Raw genomic sequence first — 21971 nt, 5'->3', positions numbered from 1 at the left:
CGCTCGCTCTCTCTCTCTCTCTCTCTCTCTCTCTCAAATAAATAAATCTTAAAAAGAAGAAAAAGCAGCAGCAGCAGGTGGGAAGGCCCCGAATCAGACAAAGGTTCAAGCAGTATAGAGGAAGGTGCTGTTGTCTTCAGCATCATTTCCTTGGCTTAGACGGAACGATGGCCATGTCCACAAAAGCTACATTCTTGTGGATGGGAGCACCGAAGGAGCAGAGGCACCATGATGCAGACAGGACAGCACATACATGTCACCACTGGTCACACAGAGGTCTGACAAGAACAACTAGGTGAATCACACTAGTACCCAAATAGCTTGAGTATCTCCATGGGCTTCCCTGCTGAAAGTAGTCTGATTTCCCTTCACACAGTAGGTAGTTTTGTAAGAACTGGGCCACAGTTCCCCTTCGGTAACAACAGCCCTTCTGCCAGATTCAGGGACAGTCTGAGGGGAAGAAGGGGAAGAAGCTACAGCTGCTCCTGCTCCTGCTCCTACAGAAGACGGCCGTGAGCATGGTGTCCTGACCTTATGCTCAGAGTGGAAGGAAATAACATTTGTCCAGAAGATCTGACCTCATCGTATTGTTTAACAATCACCTTGTTTCTGCACTAAGAGTTTGTTCAAAAGAGACCTTGAACTTGTAGCCTGTCCTGAGATGTCTGAACTCTTTCATCAGTAATCAGTTTAAACCTTAGCCAATCTGCTTTATGGCCCTTAAGCATGGCTGTTAGGTGGGGGGTAGTTCAACAGGTGGGGTCCCACAACGCGGGAAAATTTGGGTTGACGAATCTTGTGGCCTCACCCAGGGGCCACTGTATTCACCCCAACCTGGGCTCCAGCCGGAGGAAGGCCCTGTCAGCCTGGGCACACACTGTCCCTGCTCCACACTCAAGAGAGTCCTTGAATAGAGACATTCAGGGGCCGGGGCCTTGCCACCCCCTGCACCTCCTGTTTCATTTTCCTTCGCCACCTCTATTCCCTTCTCACCAACATCACTCCCTTCTCTCCTCCTCGGTGCTCTCCTTCACTCTTTCCTTCTTTGGCACTCCCGTCTCTCCTTCAGCTTTCCATCCACTACTTGCTTCTGCCGCCATGAAGAAGGTGTACACGTCAGTCATACCCGAGACCTCTAGGACCCCGTGAACCAGATCTCTGCAGGCACTCCCCCCAGTAGTACCAGGGTGTGGTAGGGAGCCCCTCCTGAATGTAGTCGCTCACCAGTACCAGAGGTACAGGACAAAACGGACACTTCACGGGTGATGCTGGCAGGATGGGGCAGTGGGTACTGCTATCCCCTGCCACCCCAGCTCTAAAGGAGGGGGCACCACTGGTCTCAGTTCCTGGGATTAGACAGTAACTTCAACTCAGCAAGAAGAGGCTCCATCTTCCATGGGGTGGGTGGGGGGCGGTGTCAAGCAGCAGCCTATACCTCTTTAACTTAATTTAATTAGACACAGTGTTGGGAATCCACCTCCACATATTAATTTCTTTCCCATACAATATGATTACCAGAAAGCAAAATTATTCAGCTGTCCTTTTCAGTTTTTGTAAAGAATCTTTTAGTCATCCAACATGAGCACCTTCACCATCAGGTCTTATTTTATGACGTTAAAGGTTGAGATCCTGGAAATTATTTTGATGTATTAATGAGTTAATGCTGCAAAGGTTAGCACTCTGGACTGGTCCCTGTGCCATCAACGGCAAGAAGAACTAAGGTGTGATGAGTCATTTGAGTGACCTCATACTACTTCTAACTTTCTAGCGATGTTACCCCTTGTCACACAGGAACTCATATGGCAGAGTCATTAACCAGATTGGCACTTCAGAGAGGAGTCTCCGTACACGGACACTGACTCTTTGCACACTCTCAGGAAAATAAAAGGTCATCCGCTCCTAAAGTCCATTGTCATTGCGATCAGTGGCTTGCTGTTTTCCCCAGGACTGCTTTCAAGTCACAGCCTGATTATCTTCAGAGATCCTGACTCAGAGGATAGGTTGAAACGAGGTTTATTTACTCTTTTGAAGCCTTGAAAACCTCATGGATATGCTCATTATTTTGAAAGATGGCTCACAAAGAGAAGAAGAAAAACTATTTCTATCTCACTGGGTATACAGATGTTAGGGCATGCTCCCATCACAGCAAACTAGACAAACAAAGCCTAGCTCAAGAAGGAGCCCTTGATTTCAAGGGGTTCCCCCCCCCCGCCCCTCCTTCTGGGTCTGTAACTGCAATACACACAGCCAATAGGTCAAGTTCCCTCTTTAGCATGATGCCATGATAGTGTATGTGGGCATGTTTGTGTGTGTGTCTATACCCTCCACCTACTAGATACTTACTTAACTTTTTCTACACCTGAACCCTAGCATTTTAGCAGGATGGTCTTTAAGAGTTTTATTGAGTGTTTTAAATTGTGTCTAATTTCTATACTTATAGATTGGAACTGTCAAGTTTCCAAATAGAGAAGTCTAGACCACCTACATAAAAATCACCCAGAAGGTTCAAGTGAGATCCCCAAGGCCTCACATCCAGATCTACTAAATCAAATACAGGTATAAGACCCAGCTATCTTCATTTTCATGCGCTCTCAGGTATATTTTATGATTTCCAAAGTTTGAAGACTTCTGGTAGATTATGTGAGCTAAAAAACACTATAATACTCTTTTTTTCAAGACCCAATCAGCTCTTGAAAAGAAGAAAGGAAAGAAAAGCACTCCTACTCTTGAACCGCAGCCATCCCATATACTCCTGCCCTGTCTTCTACCTTATCCATAGGGCAGTAAACTTCTCTAGACATTTCCTTATCTGCCAGAACTTTAAACTACAACTTGTAGCCCAGACATACCCTCCACCTAGCCAACACACACAAAATGTTAAGAGTCGTTTAGCACAGTAGGTACTCAATGACCCAAAGAAAGTTTGCTGAGTTTACTTAAATACATCTAAGTCAATTGTGTATAAAGGTTTAGCAATTCAAATGGAAACAACTTTAAGAATTTACTCATAAAACCACTTCAAAAAATCCCTCACTCTTTAAAAAAAAAAAAATCTGTCTAATTATATTCATTTTGGTTGATTTTCTGACCCAAATACAACTTTTTAAAAGAATGTCTCTACAGTGCTCAGACGATACAGCACCGGAAAGGAGGTCATGGATATAAATAGAACAGTGATTTGGCCCAGGAACTACTCCCAAATGAGGGAAAATAGATTCCAAATGACTGCCTATCAAAGAAAGGTTTTTTCCTGATAAAACACTCAGTAGATCCATCAACGTAAACTCCACTTTCTTCCCAGGAATCTCAACCATGTGGAAAATGCTGTTGACAGGCACCAGGTTATCTACCATAAAAGTTATCGAATACTGAGTCATATGAACAAAGAAGAATACATTGAAATACCCAGTCAAAATTTCTTTCTAAATCTTCAAGTTAGATGTGGGCAACTGAAAATTTCTTTCTGCTGTCCAGTAGTCTGTCCTGTAGGGTCATCAGTGACAGGGCTCCCAACTTTCCACTTTCATCCCCCACTACCACTTTAATTGACTCTGTGCTCCAGTCAAAATGAGTAACTCAAAGTTCTTTGGAAACTTTCTGTATCTGTCACTACCATGTCTATACTGAGTTACTGTTCTACTTGAAATCACCTATTCACTTTTTATAAAATAATTACTGACTCTATTATTTTCAAGAAAAATTTTCCAGGGATTCCTGATTTGACAGAACACTCTCCCTAGAGAACACTGAATGTCTGCTATATTTTCATAAATACATAACGTGTTAAATATTGTTGAGTTGATGTCACAACAATAAATAGTTTCAGGACTTACAATAAAGCTATAATAATCAAGGTACAATAATATTGAAGGAATAGACAAACACATCGATGTAGATGCCCATTAATATAGGCAACAGATCTTTGGCAAAGGAGCAGGGGCAACACAATGGACCAAATATAGTCTCTCAACAAATCGTACTGAAACAAATGGACATCCATATGCAAAACGTAAATCTAGATACAGACCTTACACAGTCCACAAAAAAATTAACTCAAAATGGTCCACAGAGCTAAATGTAAACTGGAAAGCTATAAAACTCCTAGAAGATAGGAGAAAACCTAGATGACCTTGGGGACGGTGACTGATGCCTTTTTAGATACAATACCAAAGACATCATCTATGAAAGAAATAAATGATAAGCTGAAATTGCACTTCATTAAAATTAAAGCCTTCTGCTCTATAAAAGATAGTATCAAGAGAAATGAGAAGACAAGCCAGAGACTGACAGAAAATATTTTCAATAGACTTATGCTATAAAGGACTCATAAAACTCTTAAAACTCAACAACAAAAAAACAAATGACCTAATTAAAAAATGGGCCAAACACTTTAATAGACACCTCACCAAAGAAGATACTGAGATCTTACCTAAGATCATACCTAAGAAGAAATGGCAAATAAGAATATGAAAAGATACATCACATCACACGTCATCAAAGAAATGCAAATTAAAACAATAATGAGCCAGTACTACATGCCTATTAGAATAGACAGAACACTGACACCACCAAATGCTGACAAGGACGTGAAACAAAAGGAGATCACGCGTTGCTGTTCGGAATGCAAAATGGTAAAGCCTCTTTGAAAGACATTTTGATGGTTTCTTACACAACTGCAGATTCTGTATGACTGGCACCATATGACTGATCCAGCAACTGCACTTCTGGGTGTTTACCGAAGGAAATGAAAACCTAGGCCTACATGAAAACCTACCCACAGATGTTTATAGAAGCTTTATCCATAACTGCCAAAACTTGGGAGCAACCAAAATATCCTTCAGTAGGTAAATTTAAAAAAATAAAGAGTAGAACATCCAGGAACGGAATACTGTTCAGCACTAAAAAGAAATGATTGAACCATGGTAAGATACAGAGACTTCAATGCCTCTTACTAAGTAAAAGACGCCAATCTGAAAAGGCGACATACTGTGTGATCCCAACTACGTGACACGCTGGAAAAGGTAACAGGACAGCGACAATAAAAAGATCAATGAGAGATGGTAACGGACAGATAAGGGGAGGATGACTAGGCAGAACACAAAGGATTTTTAAGGCAGTGACGATACTCTGTATGAAACTATAATGATGAAGACACGTCCTTATACATTTGCCCAAACCCACAGAATGTGCAATACAAGGAGAACTGTGAGGCAAACCATGGACTTACGGTTATTATGATGTGTCAATGCAAGTTCATCCTTGGTAAAAATGTACCATTCTGATGAGTGATACTGATAATGGGTAAGGCTACAGGGGCAGGGAGTATATGGGAAATTTCTATACCTTCCTCTCAATTGTACAGTAAACTTAAAACTGCTCTATAAAAATTAAGTCTTCTCTTACAAAGTGAAGAGTGCAGCCCAATAAGCAAATCAAATGGAAATATGTCATTACAAACTTGTTTCTTAAAGGAAGACAATCTGGTCTCCATAAATCCTAACAGCCTCAGTTATCAGTGGAATTATTATCTTTTATCCTGCTAGATTTAGTTTCGAAAACAAGCCTTCCATAACTTCTCTTCCAGGAGTCAAATGTGTCACATGCTTCCAAGTCCATTTATATGCTGTATCTTTTCTGATCCTTCAAATCCTTCAGTAGAATGTTATCTTTGCTTTTTGTAGAAACTCAGTAAAACTTGGCTTCAGCATATCTTACACCACAGTCATCTGTGTGTGTACATTATGATCACCCTGCCTAGATTACTAGGTCATTTACTTTTGAAGGAAGGATAATATCCTGGTTATCATTCTAAGTCCTGCAGGGGCTAACAGAGTGCTAGCACAGTAGATGCTTAAAGAATTATGGCTGCATCAAACAATGGATCTTGGAACACTCCATCAGAAACTAATGACGCATTTTATGGTAACTAACATAACACAATAAAAAAAAAAATAAACATCTCTACCAAGAGCTAGTCAATATCAATAATGTATAAATTACCTTTCAAAATCAAAGTCATTGTTAACAATCAACTCAGATTGAGGTTACATAATGCCAAATCAAGAACATATTCAGGTGATAAGGCGATTTGCATGAATAATGGAAGTATTTCCATTAAGCAGACAAAATTAACCACGATCTTCAGGTTTCCAAAATTGACTCAAGCCTCGCATACACACCTGTCATCCCAGGAAATGCTACCACCATTTCTTACTTGAATGATGGTATAAATACCCCTGTGTTCTGCTATTGCCAACTCCCCACCTGAGATCTATACCCCACATGACTTTCGAGGTGGTTTTTATGAAGCAAATCTATTTGTGTCACTCTTCTATTCAAAATCCTTCAATAACTTCATTTGTTCTGATGATTAAGACCAAAATTCCTAAAACACCTATAGGTTCTAGCTTCTATCTACTTCTCTATCTTTACCTTGTGCTACTCTTGCATTACTGAAGTTTGACCATGGTGATCTTCCTGTAGTTGTTCCAATTTCATCATGTTCCTTTCTGACTTAGCTTTCACACATTCTCACCCTACTGGATGGAATCCTCTACTCCCACCATTTTTCCTACCCAGTTATCTCCTTCTCATCCTTCAGATCTCTATTTAAATGTCTTCTCCTTGAGGATGCCTTCTTGAACTCCTAGACTAAAATAGGTGTCTCTACCATAGGTTATGTGATAACACCGCATAATTTTTTCTCAGTCATTCTTATGGTAATTTATAATTACATATTTTTTTGAGTAGTGATTAATCAGTCTTCCTCATTACACTGTGAACTTCATGGAGAAAGTGGTCATGTCCATTTTGCACTAAGACGTGTGATGCCTGACACGTGGTATGTGTTCAAGAAGCATTTCTTTAAGGTATAAATGGGTGAAAGTAGTTGGTCAAGCTGTGGACCTCCTTAAGATCATGAACTCTTCAGATCTCCCCAAACACCCTTCAGGAATGGAAAAAGCCTGAGCAATGCTCAATCCCCTATCTATTATCTTTGTGACCTCAAACAAGTTCTAATTTTATACCTTTCTAGTGATAACCATAATTTTAATTAATCATTAACTGTCTATGTAATTATTTGTTTAATGTTTAATCTCAGTGCTCAATCATAAGCACCTAAGAATTTGGACCATGCCTGTCTTACATACCACTATGCTCCGAGGCTTATTAGCTTAGTATGTAGAACACAGTAGGTGATCAATAATTATTTGTTGAAGATAAAACAAATCAATAAGCATATATAAAGAATTTAGCATGGTACCTGACACACAGTAGGCATTCAACAAATATCAATGTAGACTGAATATTTGTGTTGCCCCAAATTCCTATCGTGAAACCTAATTCCCAGTGTAATGATACTGGGATATAGGACTTTGGGGAAGTGATCCGAGACCTTTGCGAGGCTCTACCCTCATGCATGAAGATTAGAATCCTTATAAGAGAAACCACAGAAGGTGAGCATCCTTGTTCCTTCTATTATGTGGGGACAGGCAAGAAGAGAGTCACCGATAAACCAGGGAGAGGGCTCTCACTAGATGCTGAATTTGGTGACACTTGATCTTGGAAATCTCAGCCTCCAGAACTGGGAGGAATAAAATTCTGTTGTTTACAAGCAACCTGGTCTTTGGTATTTTTGTCAGAGCAATCCAGATGGACTTACTCTTCCCTCCCTTCCCAGAAAACTTCCTAGGACACTCTCTAGCCCTGACCTTCTTTCATTTGAGTGGGGATGGAGTCAGCTGCTTGCACTGTTCATTAGTTCACAAGGTATTAACTAGAGACAGTGTTATATTTCAAATCATGGATAGAAAAAAGTCCTAACAACAATAATCTGCTGAGCACAATTTATGTGTTGATTGTGACAAAAATGTTAGATCCTTACTACTGTTCCCACTTTGCAGAAGCAGAAGGTAGGCACAAGTACGTGATGTGACTTAATTAAATGATAAAGACAGAATTAAAATGAGCTTTTCAGGCTTGATATCCGGTACCCTTCCCCTTCACTTAAATGTCACTGCACAACCATAAGCAAATTCAACAGTCTCATCTGGCCTCCCTAGGAGAGTCAAAGAAACTTCATGCTTTGGAGGGCTGACATACGCCCTACGATGAGGCAGTGATAGGAGTAATGAAGGTTAAGTGGAAAAAGGGAGAAGGAAAAGTTTTCCCTCCATGACAGAAGAAATCTATACAATACCAAAATTCAAGTATCCAAGGAAAATAGGAAATCAAAAAATACTGCTTTGGAGTATTTTAAGAACAGCATTATTTTAACAGGCAGCTTTCATACATTCCAACATTTGGAACAAAGCTGGATAAGCAGTACAATAAGCATTTTGCTTCAGCTGATTTCTTATAGTTTTCTAGATTATCAAAAGTCCTGTGAACAACGTCAAGGCTTGAAAAATGCATCAAAATATGCAAATGCTTATAATTAAATACTTGAATTTAAGATAACAAATTTAAATTCTCATTTTTCCACCTTAAGAAACCTTTACAAACAGAAACCCAAACCATTTCTGATTTGCCATATATGAATAACCTATTCGTAGACAATCAGCAGGGTTGATTTTCACATTGGGAACATTTTCCTGGCCAACTACGTACCACTCTAACATGGAATATTTAGAATCTCAGAATCCCATGGAATGAAGTAACCTTTTGAGACTTCCTTCTGCCTGGCCCATCAAAGACTATAGTTTGTGTATGAATCACTCCAGTGACCACAGCATACAGCTCTGGCCAATCTATTTCATTTTGGGAAACACTGACTCTCATCATTTTATACCTTTTATACCTTTCTAGTGTGCTTAAAGTATTTTTTTTTAACGTCAGCATAAAGATTCTCTTTAGCCTCCCAGAGCCAAATAGACCGAGTCTTTATGAAGTCCAATGCATAATAAAAAATGGTACAGATTTGTTGAATGCCTTGAAAAAGGAAACCTAGTTATATTCTTAACTCTAGGCTAAAATTCAAATGGCAATTTAAAATTTCAAGCTCATCCTTCAGCTATTATCTCAAGAGCCTCATGTTCATGACAAAGGGTTTTGGCTGTTAGTTCTTTTTGCTCTCTCAGCAATCCTGGGACATACCCAACGTTCTCACTGTAAAGGTATGAAATTTGTTTTGTGACTGTCAGTTCTGGGATGCAGGACACCAATTCATGAAGTACACATACATAAAAGCTGAAACAATCTTTGATCCTACTTCTGCATCTAATTAGGAATGGAACTATCTGATACCTGAATGATTTCAACCACTGTTTTCTACAATATAAACTTTTAGCTGAATCAGAACTAAATTCAAATAACACTGCCACTCACTGAAACTCATCTTCAAAAGGGGCATACGCACCCCAGTGCTACAGTGTTCTGGAAAATATGTAAGACATCACGATTAGGGCATTTAGCACTGTGTTTGGAACACAGTTTATATTTAGTATGTGGGAATTCCATTTTTTTAGTTCCATTTTGCTTTCGGGAATTTTCATTTTTTAAATCACTGTGTTTTCAGTGGTAGAAATGGGAGAATCACGTGCCACATCTCTACTGCATAACAGACAGTAACTGAGTGTTGGTCAGGAAGGTAACAGAAACAATCTAATTCAAAAAGATTTACGACTGCACTGAGGCTACCCAATCAGGTAAGTAAGTGACAGACAGCTGTCCTATCTAGAAGATTAATTTTTTAGCAAACTCCTCTAATACCTAGGTATTACAGACTTCGATGGGAGTATAACTGACATAGTCACATTCTAAAGCTTGCCAGAAAAGCTTGCTAAATGGCCTCAGGTAACAGGAATGATTATGTAATGACAATAATTTTTTACAAAGAAAAAATTGAAATTTTCTAAAATGTAATTTTTAAAATAAACATACTGGAGTAACTCACTGACTGGGGGTAAGCTTTAACTGCAAAAATGGATACCAAGTAAAAGCTAGGTTCTCACAATGCTCTCAAGGTGTCAGTATCAAGGGCAAACATGGTGGTGAGCTCAGAGCTTAACTATTTTAGAGTTTATTGATATACAACAGACAGACACTCTGTAATAACAGAAGCTCCATAAAAGGCTAGTGAAAAATCTTTTCACTTGTTCCACAGGGTAGCATTTACCCTTATAGAAATAGGAAATTCTAGCAACATGCGCTTAGTATACTAAGAAAACTTGCTAGAGACTTGTATCGTACATTTTCAGGCTGTTTTTAGAGTTGATAGATGTTTCCTTGGTGTCCTATTCCACTCAGGCTACTCTAAAAAAGGATTAGGTGGCTCAAAAAAACAGGATTTTTTAAAAATTAACACACAATGTATTATTTGTTTCAGGCATACAAGTCTGGGATTCGTCAGGCTTACACAATTCATAGCGCTCGCCATAGCACATACCCTCCCCAATGTCCATCACCCAGCCACCCTATCCTCCCCTCCCTCCTCCCCTCCAGCAACTCTCCGTTTGTTGCCTGAGATTAAGAGTCTCTTATGGTTTGTCTCCCTCTCTGGTTTCGTCTTGTTTCATTTTTCTTTCTCCTCCCTATGATCCTCTGTCTTGTTTCTCAGACTCCTCATATCAGTGAGATCATGTGATTGACGTTCTCTAACTGACTTATGTTGCTCAGCATAATATCCTTTAGTTCCATCCACATCATTGCAAATGGCAAGATTTCATTTCTTTTGATGGCTGCATAGTATTCCATTGTGTATATATACCATGTCTTTTTTACCTATTTATCTGTTGTTGGACATCTAGGTTCTTTCCATAGTTTGGCTGTTGTGAACACTGCTGGTATAAACATTTGGGTGCACATGACCCTCCAGATCACTAAATTTGTATCTTTGGGGTAAATACCAAGTAGTGCAATTGCTGGGTCGTACGGTAGTTCTATTTTTGACTTTTTGAGGAGCCTCCATGCTGTTTTCCATAGTGGCTGTACCAGCTTGCACTCCCACCAACAGTGGAGGAGGTTCCCCTTTCTCTGCATCCTCGCCAACACCTGTTGTTTCCTGACTTGTTAATTTTAGCCATTCTGACTGGTGTAAGGTGGTAGCTCATTGTGGTTTTGATTTTTATTTCCCTGATGCTGAGTGATGTGGAGCACTTTTTCATGTGTCTGTTGGCCATCTGGATGTCTTCTTTGCAGAAATGTCTGTTCATGTCTTCTGCCCATTTCTTGATTGGCTTATTTGTTCTTTGGGTGTTGAGTTTCTTAAGTTCATTGTAGATTTTGGACACTAGCCCTTTCTCTGATATGTCATTTGCAAATATCTTCTCCCATTCTGTCAGCTGTCTTTTGGTTTTGTTGACTGTTTCCTTTGCTGTGCAAAAGTTTTTGATCTGGGACGCCTGGGTGGCTCAGTTAGTTGGGCAGCTGCCTTCGGCTCAGGTCATGATCCCAGCGTCCTGGGATCGAGTCCCACATCGGGCTCCTTGCTCGGCAGGGAGCCTGCTTCTCCCTCTGCCTCTGCCTGCCATTCTGTCTGCCTGTGCTCTCTCCCTCTCTCTCTCTGATAAATAAATAAAATCTTTAAAAAAAAAAAAAAGTTTTTGATCTTGATGAAGTCCCAATAGTCCATTTTGCCCTTGCTTCCCTTGCCTTTGGTGATGTTTCTAGGAAGAAGTTGTTGCAGCTGAGGTTGAAGAGGTGCTGCCTGTGTTGTCTTCAAGGATTTTGATGGATTCTTGTCCCACATTGACGTCTTTCACCCATGTGAAGTATATTTTTGTGTGCGGTGTAAAGAAATGGTGCAGAAAAAGAGGACTTTCTCACAGCATTGGCAGACTGGAAAACCCAAGATCAAGGCACTGCCTAATTCAGTCCCCAGGTGAGGGCGCACCTCTGGGCTTGCAGATGGCTGTCTTCCCCGTCCCTCACTTGGCAGAAAGACTGCGAACTCTAGTTTCCTCTTCTTCTTATAAGGACCCTGATACCATCAGAGGGTTCCTTCCTCAGAACCCTATCTAAACCTAATTACCCTTCCAAAGGCCCCACTTTCAAATACCATCACATTGCAGATTAGTGTTTCAATAAATGAGCTTTGGGAGGACATTCAGTCCATAATACCTGATAGTATAAAAATCAAAAACATCAATCTCTTAGCAGCTGCCACCATTCTTTAGAAGATTAAAAATCAATAGGGATAAAAAGAGCACCCCCACTTTCTTTGATAAAGTCAGCAAGACACTTCATCAATTTTGATTTCTGCTTGGTAATCCAAGTTCTTGTAGCCTTCTCTCTGTTTCAGAATTTGCTACAACACTAAAAGAAAATGTTTCATCATAGAAGGAACATCACTCAGGATGTCAGGTTAAAACATTAAAAAAAAATTTTAGGTTCAGTTTCATAGTGTTGGTCGTAGACATTGTACAAGTCAGTATCACTGAAAGAAATCACCGTCTTCATCAATCCCATTTTATATCATGGGTTATTCTGATAAAAATGAAGGCAGAGCACAGACCCATCCTCAGGAATGAGGATCCACAGGACCCAGTGATGATGCTACAAGCAATGCACTTCGGGGAGCTTCTCTCTTAGCCCAGCTTTGACCTCTCTCCATACCCTCCCTCATATCTTTCTCCTGATGTACAACGTAATTTTAATAACCTGAAAGAATGAACCCAAGCAAATGAGCATTTCATCTATTTCTAATAAGCACTGGCTACATAGTACTTATATACAAACACATGTACATACAGGCATGTGCAGAGAAAACACACACCTACTCACCACCTATGCCCAGAAACACCTATTTGAGAAAGGAGAGTTAGCGTGGATGTTTACTACAATGGACCAGACACTGAAATAAGCACTTTACAGGCTTTTCATTTAAAAGCTTATAAAACATAACTGTGAAGTAGACGAAATTAGTCTCTTTATGGATGGCGAAACTCGAGCAGAGATGGTAAGTAAGGGGTTAAATATAGCCAGACAGAACTCCCCGGAGTGCAGGGGCAGGGGCAGGTGCAAGGGCTCCAGCAGTTTTAGCTGAATGCAGAAACGGGAGGAGCATCGACCCTTATCCCTGTTTCTCCCCGATCTCCAGCCTAAGTATCTGCCCAAGGCAAAAATTTAAATGAGGCAAAACCCTGGGCAGGTAATTTTTAGGCCATTAATGTATTTTGAAAGTAACAATACAATCCCCCTAGTAGGAAAGATATCACAACAGCATGCTTATCTGTGACTTTCACCTTACCTTATAAAGCATATAAATTAGTTCTTCTCTACTCATTAAAATTGGGCTAAAAATATATACTAATTTCCATAACGTGTTATAGGCTTCCATAGGAGTCATACCCTGTTACCAAGCGAGTCAAAAATGTTTATTAAGTGAATGAATGTGGAAAATTGTGTGTGTGTGTGTGTGTGTATTCACTTCTGAAATTTCTGTTTTCTAGACTTAGGAGATGACACAATGACTTCATTTCTAGCAAAAATTAGTAGCACTGATGTTGATGGAAACCACTGAGAATAACTGGTACACATCTTTGGTAACTTTTAATTTCAGAAGTATGTGCACTGATCAATAAGCAGAAAATACATAAATCTGGGGGGAAATGAACCAGCCACTCACTCGTTACCAAATGGGACTGGCATTCTGTGCTGGGAAATGGGAGTAAGATGATATACACATATTCCTAAAATTCCAAGAATAACCTAAATAGTTAAGTATTTTAAAAGGCTATTTTATCATAAAACAAACCAAGGGGGAAGGGAGGCATTTCAGGTTTATTGTTTTTTTTTTTTTTTTTGGTCTTGCCTGCAGAATCCAGTTCACACTGGAGTGATATCCTTGGGATTCTGCTTCATTTTCTCAAAGGTAGCTGAAGGTCCAGTGAGCAAAGGCTTAGTAGCTCCATATTGTCAAAGACAAGACAAATAAAAATTCTCGAGGCATCGAGCTCTGTAGCCTGGTAAGTTTACATGCGAAACGCCTGCTCTCAGCTCTGATGACAAAGGTTAACGATGGATAGCTCCTTCTCCAGTTTACAGACCACCATCTTACCAGCATTTTCACCAAGACGCCTGAATTCAAAGGGGTTCCTGACTTTCTGTTTCCCTGGGGTATTAACATGCCGACTCAAAACTGAGCTCTGTCCATCTGATAGAGAAACCTTTCTCTTGTGGACATTAATCACCATTTACTTCTGCACTCTGTATTTGTTTTTTAGGATGTATAGGTTTTTCCACAAAACTGTTAAGGAGCTACAGTTAAATGGATTCTACAGTTCATAGACCAAAGCAGAACCATCTGCTTATATAAATTATGTGAAATGCATATGATCTTAATGGCTTTCTAGATTTTTTATTGTATCGTATTTATAGTTATGTGGAGGTTATGAAGTCAACAGGGTTTCCACTGGCTTTCAGAGATTTTCAGAACTCAAGCTATCTGCCAATTTCTAAATTATATTAATGTCAAGAGTGTCCCTGAATATGTTCTGTTCTATTCATTTTCAAGAATAGATACAATTAACCTACCAACTCCAGCTTCTCTGTAGGTCTAATTCCTGTTTCAGCATTTAAAAGCTCAGTGCACATCTCTATACCCATTGACTCTGGGTCCAGGGCGGGGGGTGGTCCTAGACATCCTCCGGCATTAAGGCTGTCCTGGAGAAGGAAGACTCTGGTTCTGATGCCTGTCTTCACACCTGCTGCCTGGACACAATGCCTGCTTTCCAGTTCCTGGAACACAGTCTCCTTATGCTTGGTGCTGAGGTCTTGCTCCCCTAACAGTGAGTCTGCATTTCTGTTCCTTCCTACTTCGCCGTACTCAGCTTTCCACGTGAACTTAGAATACTTGCATTCCTTTGCCCGTATCAACTTTGTGCTGTTTTTCAGATGATCCATATCAGGTTCCTTGATCTGACAGATCTTCTCCTGGCACTTCCAGCTGCTCCGTCTTGTTTTTCTATGCCTTCTCCCCAACCCAAGTGTGACAGTGATACTGAATGTTTAGCTTCAATGACATCGGCAAACCCAGCTTGGAGTTTGCAATGGAAATTTTTCTTTCTACCCCCACCACAAAAGAAGAAAGGATTTTATTACTAATATTTTTTATGGGTTTCCCTGGATGAAATGATTTTTAAGAATCAGATTTTATTCCTTTCATTATTTTAAAATTACATAGCCTATGGCCTGTACCTGAGATCACTGATCCATTCTTTGATGTTATTTCTCCTTTTAAGGAATTAAGAGAGAAGATGCAACTGGTTTCTAACAAAAAAGGAAGGACAGCAGACGGGAGAGTCCCCAGCTGTTTATTTTTATTTTTTATTTTTTTTTGAAAGAAAGAGAGTGAGTGGTAAGAGAGGGATAGAGGGAGAGGGACAGAGAATCTTAAGCAGACTCCACACCCAGGGCAGAGCCCAATGTGGGGCTTGATCTCACCACCCTGAGATCACAACCCGAGCCGAAATCAAGAGTCAGATCCTTAACCAACTCAGCCACCCAGGCACCCTGAGAGTTCCTCGCTTTTTTTTTAAGATTTTATCTATCTATTTATTTATTTATTTATTTGAGAGAGAGAGAGAGAGAGACATAGAGTGTGGGAGAGAGAAGACTGAGTGGCAGTGGGGGGTGGGAGGGCAGAGGGAGAAGAAGCAGCAGACCCCCTGCTGAGCAGGGAGCCCGATGCAGGGCTGGATCCCAGGACCCTGGGAACATGACCTGAGCCGAAGGCAGAAGCTTAACCGACGGAGCCACCCAGATGCCCTGAGAGTTCCCTATTTTTAAACACAGCTTCTCAAAACTCTGAACTATTTGCTACCAAAAGGGAAGTGGACAGATTTGGGCAACATGATCATAGGACTTTTCTTCAACCGCTGACAGCCTAACTATTGTTACTGATCAAATAACATAATTTTAAAACCAGTTCCACTTTTTATTATTTTATCTTTGTCTACATCATAGCTCAGACTCATGAAAATATTATAGGCTTTGGAATCAGACAAACCGTAGCTCAAATTCTGCTTTATGAGTCACGTTGTCTGGATAATTTGACCTTTCCCAATGGACATAATGCAACAACCCCGCAGGTTAATCATGGGAGACGAAGTGAGATGATATTTATCCTTCTGTCATCGGGCACTGTTGGGGTGCACTGTTACACACATACAAAAACGCACAGACCAGTCACACAGGCACCCTCCCATAGGTCCAGACGCGCCTGCAGGGAGCTAACAAGGCCAGCTCCGGTGGGCATTCGCTACTACACGCCCCCTACTGGTCTACACTCACTGCCTCCCGAAGCTCACTGAAATACAACAAAACTCTGAGATGGCGACATTTAGTATTTTGAATTACAGGTGACAGACATGGAGAAAAGTCTTTACAGGTATAAAGAAGAGATATCTAAGGGGTGCATCTGGGATCGCACTGGGTTGCTACAGCCTTGGCTCAGTGGAGTGAGTGAAGCATGCAGGGCTCACTAACCCTTCTTGCGTCTCCCTTATTTCAAACTAATGGGCTTTCCAGAGGCAAAAATGTAAAATAAGGCAAAGCCTCCATTAGGTTGCTTCAGTATCCAATGCCAGCCCCATCCCCATCACTATCATTATCTATACGCCAATAATAAGAAAAGTTAGATTTACCAGTTCTTTGTTCATCCCTTTGACCCTATAAAACCCAAGGAGGAAAACAGTAGTACAGTGCACGTTGATGTTGACATTTTCCTTAATATTTGCTTTTCTAATTATAAGAGGATCAAAATTATAACCGATGCTTCGCTCAATTTACCTAGCATTGACTTAGTACTCATACACCTGTCACACCTCGGCAGCCGAGCACTGTAAAGGCTTTCATGTTCTCAATGCCTCAGACAGGCACAGTACGATCTATAGCTTCCTTCCACACATGCTTCTGTACAGAAGGCGCATTTCTCGTTATGGCCTAATTTAGCTAAATTCTACCCCGGAATTACGGTCTTTCTCTGCATCATCTTCCCTAATGACAAGTAAACAGGAAATAATAGGATGATCAAGAAAAGGAGAAGCATCAGTTTGGAAAAGTGGAGTCTCACTGGGCAGGAGCAGACTTTCAATGCTTCCCCTGTGGGGCACCTCTGTCTAGGTTTCTCTTGGCATTCAGGTCCGCCTGGTTGCCTTTCACATTTCTAACATAAAAATGGGCTCCAGCATATTTTTCTCTGCGGTGTGATTATTCCACAAATATTCTAAATGCACTTGAAGTCTGGCAAAAGTCTATTTTATGAAACCAGCAGGTATATGGGCCTTTAAAAATTCTACTGTGGGATTTCTCTTTTCAATGGCCATTAAAAATCTAGCAGATAGCTCATCGTATAAAACAGCCCTGCGTAAACTTTCAAAAAATAAGCTACTCTGTTTATGATGATTAGAATAATCTCAAATGAGGCATGTCAGAGGATATCTAATTTATATTCCTCCTAATGCATTTCCTGTAACGTACATTGTTTTATCCTATGCCAGGGTAACAGACTCTATTTTGTCCTTCCCCCTCTCGGGCCATGCCATCATCACTCCTGCTTCAGCACATAATAGGTTCCTTTGTCTGGACCCTAAACTCAACCTCCATAAACCTGAGTAAACATGAAAGTTGCCTCAGAAGCCTATTCAAGATACAGACACATCCGAGCATCAAAGGGATATTAAAAACACCTGGCTTGAAACTGTATAACTTTATACATTTATTGCTGAAATTTCATAATCAGGTTCTGCTTAAAAACCTGAATTTGTGAACCAGGAGTGCTTTGTTTATCCATGAAGGATGGAAAGCCAGTTTTGAGTATCGGGATAATTGTAAATCCATTTTATAAGTTCATTATGTAGAACTGTATGGAACTGTCCATGGTATAAAAAACACAGAAAAATGTGAGGATCGTGCAGTATATTGCCATGCATTTTCTTTTTCCGTGAGGTGTCCTAGCTTTTCTCAAGGGAAAGGAAACTCGATGTATGAAATCCGTATTTTTAAACCTTGAAGCTGTTGTGGTATCCTCAGAAGACATCGTGTTTCTTCTTTTCTTAAAACCTAATGCTTATATTTAATTAGGGGTTCCCTAGTTTTTCCAAAGAAGATCTGTTTGTCATTCTCATTTCGTTGTAAGAGTTTAGGGCCAAAGTCACATGACCACTTTAGGCCAAGAAAGCTAACACAGCAAACCAGGGGTTCACAGAGGAAGGGTGCTGGTCGTTGCCCAGATCAGCGCAGGACAGCGGCAGCCTGGAGACCGGACGGCGCCGGCAGATTCAGGCCAGTCGCTCTACTTCCGGGAAATGACGAAGTCTAGCAGTGACAAACTCCTGATAGTGTCTCTCTGGTTTAGGAGCCAACCTTCGGCTACCTCCCCCAGAAATTATAGAACAAAAAGTTATAAGGAAGTTGAAGATAATTTATAAGAATTTATTTTGTACTAGGCAAATCCGTCCTCCACACAGCACAGTGAATGTTCATCCCTCTGAAGGGACGCACTAAAATATTTAGCCCTGGCTGCACCTTATACATAATGGAACTAGCGAGCATGTTTCTCTAAAGGAGAGACACCTTAATGAAAACATCCTTCAGGATAATAAGATTAAACTACAGTGTTCCTTTCCAAGTCTTCTTATGTATAGATCATACTATAAAAAGGAGCAGCCTACAGTTCACTACTGTTTACCCTAAAAGCACTTTCTATCCTTTATATGCAAAAATACATATATATGTATATACCCTAACATTGTGTAATCCATGTGAAATTACGTAAAGTTACAGAGTTATTCATTAGGTAGAGATGAGGCTGAATTACTCAAGAGATTGCTCTGTTTAGAGTAAGAAATTCCTTAGGAGTTCACCAAATCAGACTCAAAAAATGGTGATGGATACCCATTTTCAAATCTAGTAAACTCCTTAGCTTGGAAAATTAAACTGCTTCCACTACAAACCACTGGTCATTTGGTAACAGCTAGAATATTTACAAGTGTTCCTTCAGAATTAGAGGGACCCTCTTTACCTGACAACAGTGCAAAACACTGATTAATCATGATTTAACTGATAATGCAATGCATATTTTAATATAACTTACTTCTTATTAACTGTCAAATGAAAATTCTTAGTTTATATTGGAAACCTATTCTCTAAGAAAGACTAATTATGTTGTGAAAAGTTGCCTAGAACTCAGCAATTTAATTCAGTAATAATAATGAACTTGAAGCACAAGCTCTACAGCCTTTTGCCTTACCGAGCAATATTATGATTCAGTTACCCATGGTATGTCAATGCGATCAGCTAACCCATAATGGAAATTTACTCATGAAACAGAAATACCTGTATTCTGGGTAAGAATTCTAAACTACAGAGATTTCCATCATTTATTACCAAGTTTAATTTAAGAAAGGAAAAAAAAAGTGCATCCTTGCAATTTAAGATAATTTATGATTAAAAAATATTTGTGGATGTTGTTGGAGTGGGGGGGGGGGGGGGGGGGGGGGGGGGGGGGGGGGGGGGGGGGGGGGGGGATGGACACCGGGGAGGACATGCTGTGGTGAGCGCTGTGTATTGTAAGACTGACGAATCGCAGGCCTGTACCCCCGAAACAAATAATATATTATGTATCAATAGTAATAACAGACACACACACACACACACACAATGAGTAACTAAACCCCTTTACCTTATAATATCCTTATATATCCTTACCTTATAAATATCCAAAAATCCACACTGGTGGTCGAACCTGGTGTACAGCTCATTCAGCATGCTGATCACCTGCATGGGGGTACACTGGGCACAGATGGCCGTGAAGCCAACAATGTCCGAGAAGAGCATGGTGACATCGTCAAACTTCCTGGCCTGCACCTGCTGTCCTTGCCACAAGAGCTGGGCGACGTCACCGGGGAAAATAGAATATAGAAGATCGACTGTTTTCTTTTTTTCTTCTTCCAGGGCCTGGTGGGTTCTTTCCAAAGTTGCCTTTAATTTATCCATCCTCTTCTTCAAGCCGTCCTGGGCCTTTGCCTGCTCGCCAACCAGAATGACGTCTCGGGTGGCATCATGGATCGGGATGTCGGAGAGGTGCAGCCCCCGGCCCATGAGCTCGTCCAGCTTGTCCACACACGGGGAGCCCAAGAACAAGATGGAGTTGGACTCTGGGACGTGGATCATCTGGCCTTTGACTTCCATCACCTGCAGAATGAACACGAAATCGTAATCTGTGCTCTTCACACAGTAGGGTCACAACAAAGCTGGCTTACTATCTGATGAGGAGGAGAAACGAGAAATGGACCATGAGCTATGCTGCATTTCTACGTTTGTAGGAGCAAATTTCAATGTGGTTTACCGCCTGTGTGAAATCCACAGTTCTGAATGGACATCTTTGTTACCGTGCCCCACTTTGCCACATTTTAAGGACAACGATGAAACAGAGTATGATCGACAAGAAATGAACCTGGGAAACATTTTTATTCAAAATGAAATTACACTCAGGCACATCACGAAATGGGCTCATGAGTCAGTTTAACACCTTTCAACTTGCTTAATAATAAAATCAGGAAAAATCCATCTGTCACAAAAACTATATTCAATTGTCATTAAAATAACACCCAGGAAAAAAGTCCAGGAGATTAAAATAAATCAAAATAATTATTTGGCTTTACGTAAGTCATTTTTCAAACAGTCTGTAGACCTCTGAATATGTAATACTTCTTGAACAGATAAGGGGACAATTCACTTGCTCTTAAAAATAAAAATTAAAACTAGAAGTGATGAAGTCAGTATGATTAGGAAGTAACTATCAGTCAGCTGGCATGTTCACTATAGGCTGAAAATAAACCCCCCAAATCAGAAGAGCACCGAAGGAATTCAGTTAAGAAGATAAGGAGGGGCGCCTGGGGGGCTCGGTTGTTTAGCGTCTGCCTTCGGGTCAGGTGATGATCCCAGGGTCTTAGAATCGAGCCTGTATCAGGCTCCCTGCTCTGTGGGAAGTCTGCTTTTTCCTCTCCCTCTCCCCTGCCTTGTGTTTCCTTTCTCACTGTGTCTCTGTCAAATAAATAAATAAATCTTAAAAAAAAAAAAAGAAGAAGAAGAAGAAGAAGAAGATAAAGAATCTGAAGAAGTAATACTTTACATTGGTCCCTCCTTTCCATGTTCTTTGACTGGAGAACTTGGGGGACTGATGTTTTGTGCTTTCCATTAGGAAACAGATTGATTCTTTCTCAGTTCAGTGCCCTCCCAGGCCCTCCGAGGCAAGGAGCAGCCGCAGAAAAGGAAATTCACTTAGGATGTGGCTACACAAATATCGTTATCTGGGTCAGAGTAAGGTGTCTCAGCACACTGGGAGAGGACAGTGGTGGAATGACCTAGAAAGGACAGCCTAGTAGTTGACCAGCTAAGACTGCCCATCTTTTAAGTCGTCTTCCACTGCCACATGGAATGTGCTCAATAAATATATATATATATTTTTTTGAAATATTTTTAAAAGATCTTAGTTATTTATTTGTCAGAGAGAGAGAGAGAGAGAGCACGAGCTCACAAGCAGAGGGAGAAACAGGCTCCCCACTGAGCAAGGAGCCCGATGCTGGACACGATCCCAGGACCTTGGATCATGACCTGAGCTGAAGGCAGACGCTTAACCCACGGAGCCACCCAAGCGTCCCATTTTCCTTTATTCTTCCTAAGCATGAAGTAGTTAGGCTGGTTGATGAAATGAGAGCCACAGAAGAAACACACAGTAAAACCACACACATTTGGATTCTGAGGCTTACATCTATGTCGTATTTTGTCTCCCCCCAACCCTGTACCATTCACCAGACTCCAATACAGGCAAGGAAATAAAATTCAGTCCTTGCCTGATGCTATAATTTTTACAAAATGAAATGTTCACTTTATCTCATGTGAAGTTTCTGCTAGTATTTCCTCCTCTGGTACATAATACTCTCATTTGTTTGTTGAGGTATTTATTGCTGTCTCTTCACTCGCACTGTTCTGGGTGATAAGCATAAAAAGATAAAAGAAGAGCTCCC

The 21971-nt window shown here is 40.6% G+C and overlaps 1 protein-coding gene across 1 annotated transcript in view; it reads right to left on the bottom strand.

Annotated features, from left to right (window-relative positions):
* GUCY1A2 (guanylate cyclase 1 soluble subunit alpha 2) overlaps positions 1-21971 on the bottom strand; it is a 308179-nt gene that overhangs the window by 103774 nt on the left and 182434 nt on the right. Inside the window, exon 8 of the mRNA XM_059406425.1 lies at positions 19651-20136. Within this exon, the coding sequence (XP_059262408.1) occupies positions 19651-20136 (486 nt within the window). The remainder of the gene's footprint in view (positions 1-19650; positions 20137-21971) is intronic.

Source organism: Mustela nigripes, chromosome 1 (genome assembly GCF_022355385.1).
Source record: "Mustela nigripes isolate SB6536 chromosome 1, MUSNIG.SB6536, whole genome shotgun sequence".
NCBI lineage: Eukaryota > Metazoa > Chordata > Mammalia > Carnivora > Mustelidae > Mustela > Mustela nigripes.
This window is presented reverse-complemented; position numbering and strand designations above follow the sequence as displayed.